General features: G+C 36.8%; 4 protein-coding genes across 6 annotated transcripts; 2 read left to right on the top strand and 2 right to left on the bottom strand.

Moving 5' to 3' along the window:
- The first annotated feature begins 1,421 nt into the window (after positions 1–1,421).
- LOC125194692 lies at positions 1,422–1,748 on the top strand. Its single transcript, XM_048092937.1, has one exon. The coding sequence runs from the start codon at positions 1,422–1,424 to the stop codon at positions 1,746–1,748; it is 327 nt and encodes a 108-aa protein (XP_047948894.1).
- A 7,567-nt stretch (positions 1,749–9,315) lies between these two features.
- Positions 9,316–14,445, bottom strand: LOC125205762 (kinesin-like protein KIN-5D). 3 transcript variants are annotated; one of them, XM_048104869.1, is made up of 21 exons: positions 13,941–14,442; positions 13,727–13,856; positions 13,456–13,614; positions 12,911–13,366; positions 12,737–12,834; positions 12,491–12,647; positions 12,342–12,411; positions 12,179–12,255; positions 12,012–12,092; positions 11,816–11,927; positions 11,655–11,741; positions 11,392–11,567; positions 11,142–11,303; positions 10,962–11,069; positions 10,703–10,861; positions 10,534–10,617; positions 10,253–10,458; positions 10,069–10,170; positions 9,875–9,984; positions 9,655–9,806; positions 9,316–9,569 (listed from the first exon to the last, which is right to left on the bottom strand). In XM_048104869.1, the coding sequence occupies exons 1-21, from the start codon at positions 14,099–14,101 to the stop codon at positions 9,450–9,452; spliced, it is 2,967 nt and encodes a 988-aa protein (XP_047960826.1). In that variant the 5' UTR covers positions 14,102–14,442; the 3' UTR covers positions 9,316–9,449. The 3 variants fall into 3 exon arrangements, with proteins under 3 accessions (XP_047960826.1, XP_047960843.1, XP_047960835.1); XM_048104886.1 differs by having other exon boundaries at positions 13,476–13,614; positions 13,941–14,082; XM_048104878.1 differs by lacking the exon at positions 9,316–9,569 and having other exon boundaries at positions 9,655–9,796; positions 13,941–14,445.
- A 4,010-nt stretch (positions 14,446–18,455) lies between these two features.
- LOC125201887 (protein ALUMINUM SENSITIVE 3) lies at positions 18,456–20,240 on the top strand. The gene is made up of 3 exons (XM_048100177.1): positions 18,456–18,883; positions 19,457–19,702; positions 19,785–20,240. The coding sequence occupies exons 1-3, from the start codon at positions 18,650–18,652 to the stop codon at positions 20,097–20,099; spliced, it is 795 nt and encodes a 264-aa protein (XP_047956134.1). The 5' UTR covers positions 18,456–18,649; the 3' UTR covers positions 20,100–20,240.
- LOC125201888 lies at positions 20,125–22,524 on the bottom strand. The gene is made up of 5 exons (XM_048100178.1): positions 22,226–22,524; positions 21,588–21,666; positions 21,327–21,414; positions 21,108–21,213; positions 20,125–20,454 (listed from the first exon to the last, which is right to left on the bottom strand). The coding sequence occupies exons 1-4, from the start codon at positions 22,472–22,474 to the stop codon at positions 21,120–21,122; spliced, it is 510 nt and encodes a 169-aa protein (XP_047956135.1). The 5' UTR covers positions 22,475–22,524; the 3' UTR covers positions 20,125–20,454; positions 21,108–21,119.
- Positions 22,525–22,704: the final 180 nt, after the last annotated feature.

Here is a 22,704-nt window from a genome sequence, read left to right as displayed (position 1 = left end):
GAATGACACATAATAACAAGTATCCAAAATACAAATAAGTATTGCTCAATCATCAATATCTGCAGCATCATATAGTTGAAAACTATCAATGAACAAGAACAGTATCGAAAAGACATGACCGAATTATAAAGATGAGCTTCATGTTTCTTCACTTGAAATGGAGTTCTGCAAAATCAAAGAATGATAGGACCAAGAATAAGGGACGAAACCATAGATGTTGTTTCGTACATTATTTTGAATTCATAACTAAATGGGATACCTGACCACGATAGACGGAACATGCTGCACTTTGTGAAAATCCTCACATCATTCACTTACTCGTTCTCCTAATTCAGGCATTCCACTAATTTGCAGATCTGTTAAGGCATTGAGGAATCTGAATCAATCCGGAACCATACCCAATAAAGGGCAGTCATGAATACCAATCTCAGAAACGAGGGGCATGGCTCCTTTCTCCACTTTTCATTCTCTTAGGTTTGATAATTCTTCTATTATAAGCTTCTCGAGACGAGCAAACGAAGACGCATGACATGTTATTTCTTCTCCCAATAAGCATGCATCAGTCATCGACATATGTACTAAATGGGGAATTTTTCCAGGTGTCTCCATTCCTCCTCAATTTTACTCCCGGACAAGATCAAGCAAATACGATTAGAGGTATATATTTTACCAGCTCCTTGAACAGATTTTCTATCGGAACAAAAATATACAAATTGTGAAGTTTGAACAATTTCTTGAAAATCATCAAATCTTTCTCTGATGAAATATGGTAGCCTTGTTTGATTATAAGTCCACCACATCTACACTCACTCCAGCTTGTATAAAAGGCATTAATGATATCCGACAAACTTTGGCATTCGTGGACTATGCCTTCAAAATGTCAGAGGTTCGTCATTTGGGTTTGGGAGTCCAATTGGTGCACTAGACTATTGAACCCAACAAGTGTCTCCAGTTGTTCAAGACCTTCCAACCTCATTCTATAACCCTCTAAATTCTTAGCACAATATACCGGAAGGAACAAATGCTTAATCGTAACATTCTATCTAAAACACCATTTAGTATTAGAACGTTCCCACTATTCCATAGATCTAGTGTATGCAAGTACACCAAATTTTTCACGGACGACATATCTCGTTAAACAGTCAATCGCACAAGCGTAAAATCCGAAGGAGGACTAGTTTACTTATCTTCTCTGGCAACTTTCCTCCCTCGAAAACAAATCCGCCTATAAATAGCGTGTTAAGCATTTTGAATTCCTTCAAATGAACAATTCTATGCAGAAATCGAGTGAGTGGCCTTCCCTCCATGTCATTGACAGAAAGTAGAGATCGCACAATTTTGGTGAGATTTTGGCCACAAGTGATTGCGAACTCTTGGATGAGTTAATCAACGAAGAAAGGTAGAAGAAACTCGAGGATTCCATGGAGAACTTTGAAACCTACAAAGCTGACAAATCGTTGTGGATGATGAAGTTCCCTCCGATCATCTCCGAGACCTGGTCCTCAGTTGCCTCCACCTCCGTCGACTCGTTGCCAAGGACTCCTCCGATCTCCTCCAGCCGGAGGGAGGACTCCTACACCCCCCCCCAATTTACTATGGAGATGGAAATGGAGACAACTGGGCCGAAAAGTTATTCTCTCAACATGTCCAAGGATTTAATTTCCATGGGTATTATCTCCAAGTCGACTCAAGGATGTTCTGCTATGGAAGGAAAGGTGGAACATAAATTTGATATGGAACCCCACTAGGCAAACTTCGAATAGTATCGAAAAATCTGTCGGGAAAGGACAAAGAAGTCCATGGTCAAGAATAGAAAAATTCAAGTTATCAACAATGATGGGGACGAGGCCCATGTCGGGAATGATGGGATTGACTAGGGAATCTGTTGAGGATACGGGTGATGAACCATGACTCCACATTCACTGCCTTTAACCACTATTATTGAAGACAAGAAAGGATCTAGATTAGATGGCCACTACTAATGAGCCGATTTTTTTTAGCATTTCTCTGTGGTTTCATGTGATTTTCTCTTTTCATGTGATGAATTCTAGAAGTTTGGATTTCTTACTTCTTGCTGTGAATTTTCCTGGATTTAATTGTTGAGTGGAGAACAATCATGCTGATCCAAAAAAAAAAAAGTGATTGCGAGCTCTTTGCTTTCTTCTTGTAATTTACTTTTCAAATAAATAATCAAATGACGCGTTTTGACCATGACAATCTATCATGGAAAAAACCACTAAATGGTCCACCCTCGTAATCTAAATTTTGCAAACCAAAATCCCCATCTCTTGCCAGTGACAAGCACATCTCTCTCATCGCGCCATGAAGTTTACACGTTCTAGTCATCTATCCACGAGTAAGATCATCACGTGCAATTTCCACAATTGACCTAGAAGTCAACTCAGTCAAGTAGTCTTGTGCTATGTCCATCAACTTCACTTCATTTGGGTGATTATGGTGCAAGATCATGCCTTTTGCGATCCACATCACACATAGATATATTGCCAGAATGACCTCGTCTTTCTTGTACATACCCATATAGAGAAAGCATGGCTTCAAGTAATATGGCAGGTCTAGATAACTTAAGTGCAACACTTGCCGAATTTCATCATTCGGATTTTCAACACCAGTACGGGCACTTATGTTTTTATTAACCGATTTCCACTCTTCACTTGATTCATTGTTACTCAATATCCCGCCAAGCAATGAAATGACGAGTGGTAATCACACTAGCATACGATTTATTTCCCAATTTTTTCAAACATATTAATTTCTTCAGCTGCGAAGTAGGAAAAAAGAAAGCAATAATTTATTAGTAATTGTCAACTCTTGTTATATATAGAATTAATTTACCTAGAACATTGGTGGGTATACATGGTTTCCCCTTGATCTTGAGTAACTCCCAACCCTCGTCATCGGTGAGGAAGCCAACCTTGATTGCAGATCTAATGTTTGCGACATCAGTGAGCATGTAATTTTTGGGATGAAAGGCATTCTTAAGTTGTTCCCGATGGTTAGCACTCCAAATGTCATCAATGAGCATGTACTTTTTAGCCTTTTGAACTTGAAACAATAGGTGTGACAACTCTGTGTGGCTCAAATATGAGCTATTGTGAAGTGGGCTGAGTTACTTCAAGACATCCTCCAAAACTGATTTGGTGTGAAACTTTTGAGAAACGCAAACCCATGTGAAGGAGTCGAAGAAGCACTTGGTGGTTGGGTGATTGTACACTTTTCTGGCAATACTAATTTTGCCTATACTACCCATCCTCTACAACGAAATAACTCAGATGTGCTTCATCATCAACTACAAGGGATACAAGTTGTTCCACTTCCTTCTCTTTCCCCACAAAATCTTCAGTCTCAAAGGGGAATTTGAAGGTTGTCTGCTTTAGCGCTCTTGATGCTTCTTATCCAGTACTGAGAGTTGAGACTTGCCATCTTGGATTTGATTTCTTTGGTCTTAGAGGCAATCTGGTGAAGAGAGTAGCCCTGCCTCTTTGTAAGGATGCATGAGTATTTGTGGAGCAGACTTCTATTGGATGAGACATACAGACTAATGGTATCATCGGCTCTGCAGGCGAGGTCCCTAACACGCCTGAGCCAGCTACCAACGGTCTCATTGGCGTTTTTAGCGTTAACCCGAAGAGCTATCGTTTCCTTAAGAATGATCTCTAGTGCCTTCACTTCGCTGCGCATGCCTATTAAGAATTTAGCTTCCTCTAACAGATCGTGAACAGTTTTAAGAGCAATGTTAGTCACTCCGCCGACCATGTTATATTAAATTCAAAATCTCAAATAAGTATACATACTAAAACCAGAACTTTTTACAGCTATTTCTTTTATATTCATAAAATAAATTATTGCGATAACAACAAATAAAGGTGATCAATTCTAATTCCAAATATTATACTGAGCCAGCTATCAACTCAAATACTAAGCACCGTTACATAAAAGTTAAACCACTGTTTAAATACTCAAAGACACTTACGATCTACAATTATAAAAACTCGTGGAGAATAGAATTATATTATGTGGAGATATTTTGTGACATTGTCATGCCACAAAAGATCTTTATACCTTCAACTAATAATCGATATTAAATTAATTACGAATCATCCTAAAATATACACGAATATTGAAGTTGGTTAGAATATGGCTGTCAATTTTGGCACGACACGATATCGCGACACAAATCCACACGAAATTAATGGATTTGAGTCAAAGCTTATTGGGTTCGTATCCTTATCGGGTTCGATCCGTTAAAAACACGAAAATTCGTGACAGATTCGAGTTACCCGTTAAAAATAATATTATAATATTATTAATTTTTAATATTTTAAAATTGATATTTTTTTTGTTGCATTTCTTTGGATTTCGTTGCTAGGAATCTATTGATGTTATTTTCATCAGATCAGATTGTATAATCAGATTTTAGGTTTTTAATGAGACTCTTAATGATCAGATTCAAGGTTTTGTAACTTTTGTTAATAAAAACCAGTTGTTATCAGGTTCTTACCGTGTTATCAGGTCGTGTTGTTATCGTGTCATATTGACCCAATGTGGTTCGTGTCGTTAAGACCATGTTTATCAGCAACCATCCAACCCAACCCAACCATCCACGTTTTCAATATTTAATTCATTTCCATCTCCTCCACATCATCTTCCACATCATCAATATTCATCCAATCCAACCACGCCTATTTTCATGGTTTATCAATGACCACCCAACCACACTATTATATATTTATTTTTATATTATTTTTTAATAATAATAATATTACATGAATATTTATTATTGCAAAATAAAATTTAGACAAAAAACACTATAAATGACAAACCCAAAATTATATAGACAAACTTAAAACACATAAATTACAATAATTGAAATACGAAATTGAAAATACATAATTGGTGCTCATACATAAGATGAAAACTAGATATTCAATTGCAATTTCCGAATTTTGCCATATATGCTCAACCAAATCGTTTAGTTGTGCTTTGTGAGCTTCCCTGTTTAAAAGTTGGGCTCTATTTTTCATGTAAGAAGCTAGACTTGCAATCCAATTCGTAGAATATATGAAATCATTATTCTCATCTCCATCTTCATTCTCACCTACTTTGTCCAAGTCGATCTTGAATAAATTCTGTTGTATCTCAATAGTTCGAATACGTGCTTCTTTCGTCTTCCACTGTCATATTGTGCAAGATTATGCAAGCAATCATTATTTTCCCCATAATCTCACGATCTCACATAAGACATGGACATTTGATAAGAGCAAAACAAGCTTGCAAAACACCAAAAGCTCGCTCAACATCTTTTCACGCGGACTTAATGTTGAGCAAACAACTTCATCGTTTGTAGACCTGGAATAGATTTAACAAATGCCGCCCATTGAGGATATATATCATTAGTAAGATAATACCCCATATTTTTTTCATGGCCATTTACTATGTAATTGACCTTTGGTCCTCGATCTTCCAAAATATCGTCAAAAACAGGAGATTGATCAAGCACATTAATATCATTTCTCGAATCTGGAGTTCCAAAAAAAAACATGCCAGATCCACAAATCTTGAGATGCTACTGCTTCTAAGATGATTGTCGGACTCCCGCTTCTTCCGGCATATTGTCTAGCCCATGAAGTGGGACAATTTTTCCATTCCTAATGCATGCAGTCAATACTACCCAACATACCTGGAAACCCACGTTGTTCTCAAATATATAGAAGTCTTGCCAAGTCTTCTTCGGTGGGCTTTCGCAAGTACTCATCGCCGAAGTTAGAAATTACACCTTCAACGAACTTGATGAGAGATTTGCGGATGAGTTGTGCGCTCATTCTTAAATATTCGTCGTGCAAGTCAGTCGTCGTCCCGAAGGCCAACATCCTTATCGCTGCTATACATTTTTGAATTGTAGACATACCAAGCTGACCAGTAGCATCACTTTTTTAACAAAAAAGTTGTCAGTCTCGACGAGCTTGTTCATTATATTTTCGAACAAAGATTTTCGCATGCGATACCTTGTTCGGTAAAAATGTGGAGGATAGATTGAATCTTCAGCAAAACACTACTCGAAAATAGTATTATGACCCTCCTAGCGATTCCTTTCAATGTATCTTCTTCTAGCTCTAACCGTTTGGGTTCTAGGTTGTGAAGAAAGGGTTGTTGGCCAAATATCTATATCCTCGATTAGTTGATCGAGTTGCTGATTTTGTTCAACAATTTTTTCTTCCCATTCATTCTCTTCAAGAAGATTGGAAGCTTCAAAATTAGAACTTGATGACATTTTTTAGGGAGAGTTGCCTCAATAATTGTGAGAGGATTTGTGTGTAATTTTCGTGAAGCATATAGGTAAATATATAGAAGTTATTTGTTGAGCATAGGATTCCACCACTATCACATGAGATGTCATTGGATTCCACCACCCCTTGTGATAGAGAGTGACTTGTAATCTAGTTAAACTTTGGTTTTTGTGATCACATGGGATGTCATTGGATTCCACCACCAATTGTGATAGGAGAGTGATTTGTCAGGCAATCTTTGATTTTCGTGATCACATGGGATGTCATTGGATTCCACCACCACTTGTGATAGGAGAGTGATTTGTCATCTAGTCAAACTTTGATTTTCGTGATCACATGGGATGTCATTGTATTCCTCCACCACTTATGATAGAGAGTGACTTGTCATCTAGTTAAACTTTGAATTCTGTGAACACATGGGATGTCATTGGATTCCTCCACGACTTGTGAGAACATTTCATCTATTCATGCTTTGATTGAAGGCTTATCACATAAACTGGAAGTTACATAAGCAACATAAATTAAAGGTTACATACGAAGCAACAGAAGTTGAAAGATACGTACTAAGAAACATACATTGAAAACAGATAAACTACGATCACTTCCCAAACAATTCTGTTATTAGATTGTGTTTCTTCTTCTGGAGTTCAGTCCCTCCAAGCCATCAGCGGAGTAAGGATAGCTGCCTTGATGTTCCGTTCCTGAATATCACTAGCTGCCTTGATCTTCCGAACTTGAATATCACATTCCCTTTCACGTGTGACTCTCATTTCACGTAGTGCTGCAGTGAAATCATTAGGAATTATATATGATGGTGTTGCAACTTCTTTGCCTTTTCTGTTAACCTTAGTCTTAGCTTTATCTCTTCCAATAGGACGTTGTAATGTTGAAGAAACACTCACAGGTGTGGAGTTGATTTGAGGTCCTCCCTCCTCACTAGTCCTTGACCTTTTTGAGCTTCCACGACTTTCTTCAAGGTTGGTGTCATTTGGCTGGAATCGCGATGGTGTATTCAACTTCAATTCCCACTTTGGGATCGTGTCGCATCACGCTCTCAAACACCTTATGGTGAGTAAACTTACTCTTACCATAGATTTTTGGGTTTAGGGTCTTTCTCAATGTCCTCATTAGATTGGCTGCTCGTAGCTCGATCGTGCGCATGCTTGTATGCACCAATCCACTTGGAGACATTTGTGTTGAGTTGTCTGTAACGTTGTCTCAATGACTTCAAACTCCTTTGTTCGCCAATTGTTGGATTTTCTATTCTTTTTTTTTCATATAGATCAAGAATATTTTTCCAGAGATTCACACTAGTTCGGTTGGTGCCAACAATTGCATTTGAACTGACGAAACACCAAGCAGACATTAGTGCAATGTCTTCTTGCTCACTCCAACCATGTGGAGCGTTTGAAGCATTGATGTTAGTTTGAAATTGGCTAGAATTTAGAAAATCATCAAAGCTAGAGAAATAATCTTGGGAAGGATTAAAAAGTTTGGGAAGGACTGAAATTTTGGGTTGAATAGAAATTTTGAGAATCAGAGAATATGTTATTCTCATCATCATCCATGATGAACAACAAAAAAGACTAAAAATAAGAAATTATACCAAAGAAGAAGGATTATAGGAGGAGAAAAGATAAGATTTTTTTGTATGCAAAACTATAGCAAATGTGGTCTCTATTTATAGAGGATGAAAAATTATAAATTTTGGTATAATTTTTTTAATTTTTTAATACAATATATAAAAGATATATAAAGTTTTAAAAAAATATATCAACCAATGAAATTGTGTCATGTGGCACAATCTAATTGGCTAATTCATAAAATGCATTTGGGAGACCATTCGGTCGCTGGTTGCCAACCATCCGACCATGGTTGATGAGAGAGACACACTATTATTTGAATTCTTTTTTTTTTTAAATTGTAAATGTGACATGGAGGCCTACCAACAAGACCGATAAACGTGGTCCAATGGGTTCGTGTCGTGTTCGGGTCTGAGGGTAGCAGATTGGGTTTGTGTCGTGTTCGGGTCAGAGGGTAGCAGGTCGTGTCCGTGCCGTGTTCGGGTCTGAGAGTAGCAGGTTGGGTTCGTGTTCGTGTTCGTGTTCGGGTTTGGGGTTTTCTTAACAGGTCGTGTCCGTGTTTGTTCTTGTTGGGTTGGGTCGTTAACAGATTGATCCGATAACGACCCAACAAGCACGATTTGCCAACCCATGTTAATAGAGTCATTTCTATTTTCGGCAAAAAGTAATTATCTCTTGCTTTATTCTCTCTTCATCTCTCTTACTCTATACATCATCCACTTAACACACGTTCTTAAACTCTATGCCCAAAAAAATACTTTAATTAACGAGGATCGGACGGAGTACTAGTATTGCAAAATTTTATCCGTCCGTGTTCAAAATATTGATTGTACACAGAGTTATCATTAACATGAATCTTCATTTGAGTATTTCTCTTTGTTTGGGTAATGTTAATATTATCTCTTTTTAAAGGGCTGAAAGCCTGAAACTTTGAAACTTGGTAATTGAAAATGTATTCTCTTCATTTGTAAATGCCATATTTACTCTTTTTTTTGTTTCCTAACTAAGTGTCATATTTTAATATAATGTTATTATGATAACACGAAAATATCATTATGAACGTGTAAAATAATTGCATTTTTAGTGAAAATCATTGTCTTGAAAAAGTAAAAACTATCAGCCCTTTTTAGATAGAACCCGGATCTGCATTCTTACAGAAGCATCTGTCATAGATCCTCAATATCTAATATTGATCGAAATAATTCACAATAAAATAAAAAAATATTTTATTTTAATATCTGCCTATATATAATACTACAAGATATTCCTTCCTTAAAGCCATATTAGACTATTATTATTCTTTTTGACAAACGAACAAATATAATGTGATGTATGTTTGCGGAATCTGTTATCTTAATGTAATAGATAAACAAAATTTAAAGTTAAAAGTTGGATTTCATGATGATGATGAAAAAGAGGAAAGAATATTGAGAGAATTGAGTAACATGAACTTATCTTTTTTTTTATTTGGGGTATGTGACACCAAATTTGCTATAAATATAAAATTGGGTATACATTTGAATGAACATTTGATGAAGAAGTGTGGCTGCTTTTATCCAATTTAGGATGCAACTGCATTATGAGCTTTGGGTGATTGCAAACTCATCAAACTCTCTATCTCTTCTCTACTTGCCACAACCACGTTTCTCTTCCTCGGACTTTGACATGACCAACTATCCACCTGCTCACATATATACACATTATTATTCAGTGTTTTTTTCTTACATGGATTTGATCATTCTAAAAAGATGAAGACATTTCCTTACCAAGTAGTCATCAACAAGGGATTTTCTTGCTCTTCTTGAAACATCAGCTACTTGTTCAGAGTGGATGCTGCTCGTTTGCTTCGTGGAGACGAGGCAACGTGCACTTAGGAGCCCGGCCTTCTCCGATGCCTCCTGGTCTAGTCTGAGAGGATCTACGCAAGAAAATGTGACATCAAAGGCTATGACAAATACATATAAATAGGTAAGTGAAGACCCTTACTCTCAGCAGATAACATTAACTTCTTCGTAGCATCCTGTGTTTCTTCAAGAAACGACGCTGCAATTGATGAAAATCGAGCATGGATCTTCTCAATAGCTGCTGTTTCATTCCTGCAAATCAAAATGGAAGTATTTTTGTGGTTAGATGGAATGGCCTCAAATCAAATGTGGCAGAAAATGAGAGAGCTTACTTACTTGATAACAGAATCTTCCGAGTCAAAATTCATCTTCATCGCATCCAAGAGGGATTCTTCAGACAATCTCTGTTGTTGTGAAAACTCTGCCAAGTCTCTCAAGCTGCATCAAAGGTTGCACTAAAACTACTAAGGATATTCAAAATAACAAAGCCGGAAGAGGTGTGTCATTTTATCGCGTTTACCAGCATTGAAGGTCATCTTCAAGAGCGCATTTACCGGCTTCCAAAGCAACAGAATCTTCCACATAGTTGCTTTTTGTTGTCTCAATGAAACTATTCCACTTTCCCTCTGCATCTACTGTTAGACTTTGCATGTTCGATATTTCAAGATTTAGCTTTTCGCCTCTGTTAGAGGTGCTCTCTAGCACGTCGTCTACTGCTTCTTGTATCTGAAGAACAGAAGCACATAATTATGTATAGGCCATTCAAATTTGGAGATGAGGTTTCATTGCAATAGCATTTACCATTTTCTTCTTTCTAGAACTCGAATTTGCCAAAAGTTTGGCCATTTCTTCCAATAAAAGCTTCTCTTCAGCAACAGAAATTTCCTACAACAAAGAAAGTAAGCAAATTAGTGAGTTTTAGGAAATTTCCACATCCAAAACAAATAAATAAAAGAAGCTCCGAGACTACCTCAAACTTTGTCGTGAAGGCGTGCAGCTTCTGTTTGGCCATAGTTTGACAATCCTCTTCAATGAGTGTCAATTTGGATATATAAATCTTCAAAGTCTTGAAAAAATGAACAAGGCTACTGGAAATGTACTTGGATGTATGGTAGGTTCGTGCATGAGTCTGATGGAAAAAGGTTGATTTACGATATTACTAAGCGCCCTTGTACATGGCCGTGTGCCATTTTGTCGCGTAAAACAAGATACAAGTTTTTTTTTCTTACCTCCTCCTGCTGCTTCATGAATGCATCTAACCTCAATCCAAGATTGTTCATGTTAATTTTCAAACCATTGTTAATGGCATGAGCATCTGATGACTTTTTTGTCACAAGCTGCAAAGGGATTACTGTTTAGTTTTAGTAACAAAGGGGAACCAAAAGGTGCGTACAAACATCAATCCTCACATCCATAATGCACGAAGAGTGAGCTGATAACTCGGAGCTCAATCTACTTAAAGCCAGTTGAGACTTCTGATACAGTTCCTCTGCTGAACCATCCAAATTATTGACACCGGACACATGCAGCTCTTTGAGATTTTCGATCTGTTTGAATAGCTCGTCTATCGCCTACATCAGATGAAAATGCCGTGCAAGATTCATACCCCACATGAAATAATCAAAGAATAGACATTACTCAAAACAGTTTATGAGCTACCTTAGCTTTTGAAGTTAGAAATAATTGTGTATCATCTTGGAACTCCTTCCAGTTCTGTTCTTGGCTCTTTGCTGAGGCCGAAACCCCTTCATCCAACTCCTGAAGCTGTTGAACTAACTGAGAATAGAAATCCGACACATGTTGCCTGTTTGTTTCTTCTAAGTTGTTCTTGTGTTCTGTTCGACAAGAAAATCAATACTAGTCACTTATCTGAGATAAATTTTAGAAAAAAACGATGATATATCTGAAGAAGAAACGCGGACCAATTTTGGCGAACAAGGTAGACACGTCCAATGCAGCACCCTCTAAGTCTGATCGAAGCTCAAGTGCTTTCTTTGTCAGTTCTTTTCCTGTACATCATTAGCAATATGCAAAATGAGATTGCATTCGACACAAAGAAATAATGTGAAAAACACCCTCTTACCAGAAGAAATGAGATTGAATATTACAGTCTCTTTATCTCTACACATGTCTTTTGCTTGTTTACATTGATCTTCACTATTAAGCAAAGATTGTTGAGCCGTTGTCAGTTCCCTCTGGATTAAAACAGAACATGCACCGTTTTCATTCATTTCGGGCTAGAAAAACAGAACAAGTAACAGCAGTTGTATTATACATACCTCAGTGCTCAGCAATTTATCTTCCAAATCTACTCTTAGCTGTTGCTGATAAATATACAGTTCTTGCAGCTCCATCAGTTGCTGCTCACAACAATAAAACCTTCTCTTCAGCCGCTCGTCTCAATAACAAAAATACTCATAAAACCAAGTAATACAAGTCTACACACCTTCCTCAACACATCTGCACTATGTCGATCACCATGATCACCATAACCACCATTCATTTGCTTCGAAACACGAAGTTCTGATGGGAGAGAATCAAAACATAACTAACTCAGCTACTGCATTTCGCGTGTAGGATCTAATTTATGAGACATGAGAAACATCTACCTTGTTTAAGACTATCTATCTGAGTGTAGAGATCTTTGAGCAACGTAGATTTCATCAACTTTTGGTTCACCTGAAAATCAGACCGACCTCATCTCATTCCTCGTCCAACATTGATTCAAGACAAAAAAGCAACACTAAACAAGAAAAACCTCAGGTCTGTTCTTGATACATTTAGCACGAAACGCATAGTCAAGAGTGCTGAGTGTCTCTTCTTGAGAGAGAATGGATGGTGAAATCGTTGCTATAATGCACGTTTTCGTCTTACCTCCCAACGAATCCCTCAACAACCTAGTCAACTTGCTGTCCCTGAGATTCAAAAAGGGCTACCCTTACACCTAAATTCTGTCAGACAACACGATGCAGCAGTCATTAAACTTGACAGAAACAAGGCATACCTGTATGGAACGTGTGTAGAATTGTCAGCCAACGCGTTGATAACCCGCCCGAGTGTAAGCAGACTCTTGTTTATCTCACCAGCTTCCCTTGCTCTCACCTGCATCATCAGAACAAAGTTAAACGAGTTCAAGAACGGAGCAGTAAACTACACAGAGTGCGCGTATCAGAAGGACCTCTCGTGCACCAGAACGCAGAATGTTCTCCGAGCCAGCAAGGTCCACAAGATTCAACCTGCCACACCTGATCATCTCTGACCCATCAGTGGTGCTAGGCTCCTTAATCTGGACTGTGATGGTGAGAATCGAGTGAGAACGGTTGCTTTGCTTGTTCACGAGCGTCTCAGCCGTGTGCTTCCTAGAGGACCCTCTATCCAAAATCGCACAAATCTCATCCACACTACACACAATCTCTTCCTCCAACCCTCTAACAAAGACAGCACCTTTCCCATCTTCCATCAGTAATAATGACTTCTTGGCATTATCCGGTGCCAAGAGATCCGTTATCTCCTCGTTGTAGAGCTCAAGAAACGTCACCTTCATGCTGTAGTCGGCACTATCCCTCTCCAACACATCGAATATCTGCTGCACAGCTCTTGGGATCACACCGGCATTTTCATGGAACTCGCCATTCTACAACAGAAACCAATGCATCAAACAACATGATGAAGCATTTCTTATGACTACAACACATATTTTTCAGCTGATATAAAGCAAGAAACCTTGTGTTTGCGTCCTTCACCTTCCATGGTGTAGGTCTTGCCTGTCCCAGTCTGGCCGTAAGCGAAGACGGTCCAGCTGTAGCCTTCGAGGACTTCAGCAATGGCGGGAGCAACGACCTCATCGTACACGTCAATCTGCTTCGAATTCGGACCAAACACCTGAACAAGCACAAGAAACAACCCTCAAAAATGCTTAAAAATCAAGTCTTGAAACAACCATTCAGTTCAAAATCAGTCATGCGATTGCCATCATTTGAGCAAAAAATCAAACCTTATCAAACGCAAAAACTTTATCATTTTGCTTGCTGCCTGTGTTTTGAGTGGCAATCACTTGATGTTTGGTCTCATCACACGAGATGATTGAGGATGTTTTTTCTCTGATCTCTCCTTCAGACAGAGGCCTAATGTGAACAGAAAAACACTGCATCATAAAACATTGTGCAAAGAACTTATTTTGATATGATGAGAAGATGAAAAAGGATCACCTGCATCGTGCAACAACTTGCACATTTACGCCTTTGAGATCATCATTGGATCGAAAATCTTTTGTTGGACTCTCACTGCTACTCCACAGTGTTCTACGCATAGATGAAGGAGTCCAACTCCTCCTTCTTTGATTAGTAGTATTTGTTTTTGAACTATCCATGTTATTCAAAAATCAAGAACCTGAGATTTGCCAATTGTCAATTCAAGAAGAGAAAGAGGAGGGAATAAACATGGAGGAACGTGAAAACTATTCTGATCCTAGGAAAATCCGACAAGAAAAATGCAACTTTGTCAACATGAACAATGAATTTAGGACATCCGATAAACTAAACATGATGCATAAAATAATCCCTTTTGAGAAAATAATTGAGTTGATAAACAGAGAGATTTCTGAAATTTGGAGTGGGATTAAGTCAAACCAAAACCAAAAACAAAATCAAAATGAAATCAAGAAAATGGTAGGCCGGCTAATCGTAATGCATAGTGAGTGTAGGAAAGATAAAAGAGACCATTGATTAAGCGTTGAAATTTGTAAGGTTATGCTAATTTCACTTTAATAAATCATACTTTTTCTAAAAAATTAACCACTCTTTTCCTTTATGAATTGTTTGTCTGCATCACCAATGATTATAATTTGGAGGATCAAGAACAGTGAATTTAGGGTATCCTAGATTTTCTCCTATTTTTACTCCAGTGCGAAATCGTGCATAATTTAACCATGTGTAGTACAAAAAATAATTGTGAAAAATAAAAAGACAATGAAAAAAACCATGTATAATCCAATCGTGTAAATATGCAATTTGACCACGGCACAAGAATCTGATACTCACAATAGTGAAGAATTTGTTTTAGGTTTGATTTGTAAGCTTATTAAATTATTACTCCACGAGATTATTTCGGTTACAATTTGTTTTCTTAATTCGAATGGAGCGTTTACTTTCTTGTTATTACTCCCATGAGCGTTAATTACTTGACAATATTAATGCTTAAAATAGTTAATTACTTAACAATATTAATGCTTAAAAGAAGGCAGAACAAAACAGCCATTTTTTGTTTCTCAAATGTTGTAATGATGAAAAGCAGCAATTTTAGATTAAAATAAATCACAGCCGACACCAATATATAGCGAAATTTTGGCACATATAAGATTATTCATTCACCCTCTTTAAAGAGAAGAAGAATCGAATGGGCCATTGAGAGTATGAGCATCTTAAGATTCGTTTGATTTCCCACCACCCCAACAACCCAATCATAAAACATGTAATATTATGACAAATCTTATACTACTATTTTGGCACGATCTATATATCGAAATAAAACAATATTGCATGAAATACCATTTTTTTTTCTTTGTACCCTCCCAATCTACAGAGCATTATTGAGTAAATTGGCGAAATTAGCTGTTCCGGTGCACCTAACTATTGCATAAAACGTGTAGATAACATCAACCTACACAATAATTGGAGATATATATATATATATAGCTGAAAAAATAAGTAGTACTTTGGCATCTAATAAAGCCTGCAATACTGTAAAATAGTCCACTTACAGAAGCATCATAGTAGAGATTATGGAAAACTATATACTTTTGTTTATTTTCTGACAGGAATATTTTGAGATTATGGAAAAGTATTTACTTTTGTTTAATTTTTGACAAGAATATTTATGGCTCGAAGAAGATAAATTAATGGCTTCCAAGACTCAACTAACATTGTGCTCTAACAAAAAGCATTTTGTTTCCTCAACATGATTGCATAAGCTTCATGAATGCAAAACAACTTAGCAGAGTCTACATCAGAACAGAACTACAAAACTGACCTAAAAATGAAGTATTGAGACTTGCATAACAATAATGAACTACTACTATATTCCCGCACGAATGGATTGGATAATCTCGCTCGACAAGGACTATTTGGGCAAATTTGATAATTGGGCTTCTCATCAGCGTTGGCCCAATACCAATATATCTCTTACTGGAGTATTTTAAATTTCAGGGTTATTGAATCGTGTCTACAAATCTAGTACTCCATTAAATAATTTTGGTCGTGTATAAATTTTTTTGCATATATCCATACCGACAATTGATGATATAGTATGATATACTCAGCTTATGTGAGTCGCCAAGTGGTAAAGAGGTTATCCAAATGTCTCAAGACGTTGAACTTTAAATTCAAATTCATTTACCAAAAAATCAGCAAATCACGTGTACAAATTCATTTACTTTTATTTGTTTTATTAGATGTTTCTATAATATGTTCACTAAAATAAATCTTGTACTTTCGTCTTTTAACTTTACTAGCTTCTTATTTGATCGATTTCATAAGTTGGCTAGCTTTGTGGTGGGCTCGAGTAAATGGGCGCAACCGTTCCTCTGTTTTTGCCTTTTCAGAAACTCCTTATTCATTACTATATTAGATTCATTATATACTCCTATCCCGCAGTAGTAGTTACCATTTATCATTTAAGTTCATCCGACATTAGAAGTCCCGATTTACTTTAATTATAATGATAGGTGGACCCTACATTCTATTAAAACATTCTACTCATATTTTATTATAACATTATAATAAAAATAGGTCACACACTCCAGTACTATCTTTTATCATCCACTTTCCTTCGTATTTTTTAAAATCCGTACCAAACTCAAATGGAACTTCTAATAGTGGACGAAAGGAGTATATAAATTAAATAAAATTAAATGAATTGTAGTATCCATTTAAACAAAAATACTACTCCCTCCATCCCACATTAAGAGTCCTATATTTTGTCATTTCCTTTCATCCTCAATTAAGAGCCTTATTTCACTTTTTCCAAAAATAATAAGTAATCCCCAAATCCACCAACTTATTTCACTCACATTTTATTATAAAGCTAATATTCCCTTTATCCCAAAGAAGATGACCATTTTCTTGGGCGCAACGAGATTTTTTGCAACTTTATTTTGTGTATTAAGTGGAAAGAGTAAAGTAAGAGAGAAGAATAAAATAGAGATAAAGGTGTTTTCAATTTCAGTTATGAGTCATCATTTGGGACAAACTAACAAGGAAAGTAGGTCATATTCGATGAAACGGAGGAAATATATATAAATGAAACTCATATTCCAAAAACTTATTCAATCCACTTTTCTTTATATTTATTAATTAAAACCAAATAGAACTATTATTAAGGGACCAAAGAAGTAATATAAATTAAAAAAAACAAAGGTACATGACCTCTAATTCTAAAAATATGTTGCCTGATAAATAAAGAGACAGATTAGGCTGAATAAGACTTGCGTAGATCCGATGCTTCCTCTATTTGATAAGCTAATATGTAAATGTACCTTTCATTTTTTCAATCTTTTATCTTTTGATCCACTGATTTTCTAGATCAAAGTACACCTTCTCCGAAAAATTAATATGCATCATGATCTTTTGTACTCCTCATATAACAATTTCAACAGCTGCTGATATTTTTGTGATATACTACTAACTGATAATTATAATGTAAACTGTAATTTTCCCTATTATTATATGATCTGCCAATTAAATAGAGCTGTAACATCATGTGATCACATCTCATGATCTGAGTCAGATAACATTCTTGTCTTTAATATTAAGATGCGATGACTACATCATTGAGAATAAGTAGGCAAATTCTTTATTAATAATAAAGAAAAAAAGCAATTCTGTACATGACCCTTATTCCAGTACCGATTAATGGCAAGACTAGCTAATAACTAATTGCTATATCCAAAAGCCAACTCGTCTTTATTATTCATTCATTTCATTTTTCCTATCTTCGTTGTCGCCTTCTATTATTGCTCTAAAATAAAAATTAAATTAAAACAAAAACGTTTGCTTACCAGTAATTTTCCCTAATATTGTATTTCATTTGGAATCTTTTAAGAAAATAATATGGACGAATCTCAAAATTATAGAATTATAACTGATCATTTATAATCCAAAAATTATAATTGGAATGACACGTAACTAAATAGTCTGATAATCCGATAGGCCCAAATCCGAGCTAGTTGGCCTGATTAACATCTCTATTGACCCCAGGCGTGTAAGACCATTATGATAGTTGTAAGAAGTAGACAAGGTTTTGGTTATGCCTCATATTTTGGGTATAGACTATCAACACATAATTTTCATTTTAAACTTTCATAAAATAATATAGAGCTTTGCGTTGATGATATCTTGGTGTGTGTCCGTGTGTGGATTTGTTTGAAATGAGATAGGGAAATTTATTGATGTATGAGAGAGTATGAAATTCAAAAAATAAAACTGACACAAGTCGCACGCAGAAAAATCATAGTATTAGGAAGGGATGAAATCTATGATTTACAATGAGACAAAACCAAATAAAATAAACTACTACTAATAGTTAAAAAAATTGAAACTTGTTATGTTCAATTGAAATCTCAAACAAGTGGTATGGGGCCGTACGTACCTTTTTCCCTACATTGCTTTCATCATCAAATTAATATAATGCCATATAAGTAAGATACCAACTCCACCAAGAAAAAATAATAATTCCATTTCATCAGGGGAAGGTTTCTCCAGCACAACCACACACGCACCACAAATTGAAATATTCCACTAGTTGAAAAAATAAATTAATTAAAATATCCCCCTTCATTAAAATTATAAGATATCGTACCTATATCAGTTGCTTGTAACTGCAAGTTTATTTCGGTTGGTTTTGTAGCAACAAGTGTGGTGGGATGGAGTTGGAATGGGCGGTGGAGTTCTTGAAGGGCATGATTAAGCCGGTGGCCGCGTTGGCGGTGGTGGCGATGGCGATAGCGCTGTCGTATTTTCAGAAGCTGGGGCTGGAGTGGGAGATGGCCTACTCCATTTTCAGAGCTTTTCTTCAGCTCTCAATCATTGGCTTTGTTTTGGAGTTCATTTTCAACCAGGAAAATGCTATCTGGATCCTCATGGCTTATCTTTTCATGGTATCTCTTTAATTTCTCTCTTTTTTTCATAATTTAGGCTGAGATTTGTCTTATATCATAATATTATCAACTTATGTCATGTGTATCTACGAGGCGATTCTAGTGAAAACTTTTTTAAAATGAGAACTTTGAGAATTGAAAATCATATCAGTTATCTGGTAATCTGGTATATTAATATCAATTGGCATCACAAAACATATCAGTTCTTGATATTGAGTTGGGAACTTATATGTTTTATAATGTCAATTGTTATTAATAAGTTTATAAACTTATACGAGTCTATGTTCTAACTTTTAAGAAAAGTTCTTAAAAGAATTATCTTTTGCAAATTCATGTACAAAGTATAAATAAAAAAATCTATGTATTATCGTAATTGATGTTGGTCAACCATTACTATCAAGTATCATATCATGATAACGTGTAATCTCAGTTATGAACGTGATTGCATAGAATTGCCAGTTCAAAATGAATTATGGAGATGTGATTTCATATTGAATTAAATAACTCTGTTTTGACATAGTATTTCATAAAGATTGGTTTTGAGTGGGTATGGTTCGTCTTGTGATTGAATAGGTCTCGGTAGCCGGTTATACAGCCGGAGAGCGCGCGAAGCACGTCCCTCGAGGGAAGTACGTTGCTGGGGCTTCGATTCTAGTTGGCACTGGAATTACCATGTTTGTGCTCGTAGTATTGCACGTCTTCCCCTTCACCCCGAGGTACATCATCCCAGTAGCCGGGATGATGGTAGGAAACGCCATGACCGTTACCGGAGTCACCATGAAGAAGCTTCGTGACGACATTAAGATCCAAATGAACTTGGTATGGAATTGGTTTGCTTCTATGTAGTCACAAATTTTAATTAGAGTTGATTTAGTAAGAGTTGGTTGTGATGTGTATACAGGTGGAGACTGCTCTAGCTTTAGGGGCAACGCCACGACAAGCAACGTTGCAACAGGTGAAACGGTCGCTGGTGATAGCCCTGTCTCCGGTGCTGGACAATGCAAAGACAGTGGGGCTAATATCGCTGCCAGGGGCAATGACGGGGCTGATAATGGGCGGGGCGTCGCCTCTTGAGGCCATCCAGCTCCAAATTGTGGTGATGAACATGTTGATGGGAGCTTCAACTGTTAGCAGCATAATGTCGACCTACCTCTCTTGGCCTTCGTTCTTCACCAAAGCTTATCAACTGGAGACTAAAGTCTTCTCCGCCGACTGAATCCCATATGTTTTCACCATTTTAGTAGTAAGAAGCAAGAAAATTATTCATTTCTATTGCATCATATCCTGCCTTCTCTAACCCGAAAAATGTACATGACGTTGAACCTCGTTTAACCTAATGACAGTGAATTCCAGTTTACACGAGATCAATTCACATCGATTGCTCATTCCGTGGCACATCATAGATTAGATGATTTGTGCTACAAGCTTGCAAACCGCAACACTTGCGTCTCTTGCTTGTTTGAAGAGCACGAGATTATATGATTTTCCCTTGTTGTTGATCAGCATTCCGATTAGCATGGATGCGCCATTGCATAGGAGCCGATCATGTAACAATCTTCAATTAGCTCTTCCTAGCAGAAAACAGGAACTGGGTGATGTTTAGTTTGAGACTAATGTCTACTGCTTCTCCAAAAAATGATATATACTCCGTTCATCGCATAAGAGTGTGCTCACTCACTCTTTACGGACAACACAGTTTTAATGAAAGTTAGGCAGTGGTGGTTTGGAATGGAGAAAGTGTCCCACTTTTTACAGGTAAACAAGTTGAAAAGACTGAGTAAAAAACATAAGGGTGGTTTCTATAAAAAGGACGGGCACAGTAGTGTAGGATGGACGACAATGACAAATTGAGCACACTCTACTTGTGGAATGGAGGGATTATATGGGAAGAATCTAATTACAACTTTTTCCAATTTCTTTCATCGTAAACCTTTTAATCCAATTAAAAGAAATTTTGTGAAAGAAAATAGAGACTTTATTGACTCAGATTGGAAAGTAACAAGGAGACTCAACAGGTAGAATGAGTGAGCAAAACAAAACTGAAAAATGAGTGAGAAAGGGATTTTACATTTTTAGAAATCAGAAGAGCTCTTATGATACGGGACACAGAGAAGCCAACAGCAAACAAAGAATAGACAATCATTACCAAAGGAATTCCGGACATTACACGAGATCTATATCCTATCAGAAGAAGACTGAGAGGAGAGTTAAATTTCAGACATACTTGCAAGATTAATCATTTAGGGCTGCTGCTCCATATAGCATTGTTGAACTTTTCCAGCTCATGTGAATTTGCTCCGTACACAGTTTTAATAGTGTCTGCACAACAACTGAAGGCAAGGTGTGTGTTAATAGACTCGCGGAAAAACGAGTCCACTACAATGAACAGCTTAAACATGAACAGTTACAATCATTATAAGGGATAAGGACTATGATGGTAAACCTGCAAGCTTCTTTGTTGAATCTTTTCTTGTCAATACCATATAAAGTATCAAAAATCTCTGGCTCAACTCGGCAAAAGTACGGACGATCTGAAAAAATCAAAACACTAGAACTGCAGAACGCTCAAATAACGATTTGAAACTTCAAATAGGCCCCTTGCCATTCTGATAAGTCGGTTCCTACCAAACTTCAACATTTAGGCCTTTCTAGCAACCAATATTGCAACAGATATCAATACTTCTCAGAGTGAAAATGCACTCACCAGCATAAATGGAACATTTTCTTGAGCTTTTATCATAGTGTATACACCACCCGTCTTCGCCAACCAAGCTATTGTAGTGCTGAACAAATTATACCCACATATTCAAGATTGTATATTCAAAAAAGAACTCTAGTTAAGTAGTTAAAACTCAAAGTAAGTTTGTTTATTCACAATCATGCATACTACTATATGACTATATCCACATATTCAACCGAGAATTCTCTTGGCAACACAAAAAATCAATTTTTTTTGTGCACACTCAAAGCATTCAAGAGCTGTAAACACCATATCCACAAACTCAACATCTTAAAAGCAGCCAAATTGTCTGTCACTTAATGACCTATTGAATTATGAGCTCAGTGCACAATACACTGCAACCTCAATATAATTTCTGCACCTCAATATATCCACAGTTCCACATATTCAATATCACCTTACACATCATATCCACAGTTCAACATCATACAATCAAAATCTTCACCACCCAAAGACCCAATTAATCTATGCATATTTACTTGAAAAATCAACAACTATACAAAATGGAACGGACCACTACACAGTGTGCTCCAGAAATCAAGATTAAATCTTTGAAGAATTGAAGTAAACACACAGAGAGCAAGAAGGGTGCCGAGATATACCTCGACGTCAGAAGGGTTGTCGAATATTTCTTCAGGGGAAGGGAAAGTGGGGCCCTTGTCGAGTTTGCAACACGCGCCGCACTTCTCCACGCACTGCCATACGGGTGATTTCTTCTCGCGCCCGAACCCATGGGAGGTTTTTGTGGCGGGTTTCTGCCTTTGGCCTTTCCGCGGCGGCGGAGGCGATGACGTCTTGCGGGCGGCCATACACGCCGGTGACGGAGCCATCATCATCAGGGAGTGTAACATTGAAATTGAGCTCAAATCCCCAACACCAATTCCAACTAGATTAGGTTCTTTTCAAAATAAATTGTAGTTAATAAATAGAGCATATTTTAAAATATAAACGTGAAATTTAATTAAGAAGTTAAGGGAATGAAAATAAAAATATAAAAAATAAAATAATGACGACAATAAATAATTAATTTTGGCCAAAAAAGGATAGTCCAAACTCAGGCAATAATATATGACTCGGATAT

Source organism: Salvia hispanica, chromosome 1 (genome assembly GCF_023119035.1).
Source record: "Salvia hispanica cultivar TCC Black 2014 chromosome 1, UniMelb_Shisp_WGS_1.0, whole genome shotgun sequence".
Lineage (NCBI taxonomy): Eukaryota > Viridiplantae > Streptophyta > Magnoliopsida > Lamiales > Lamiaceae > Salvia > Salvia hispanica.
This window is presented reverse-complemented; position numbering and strand designations above follow the sequence as displayed.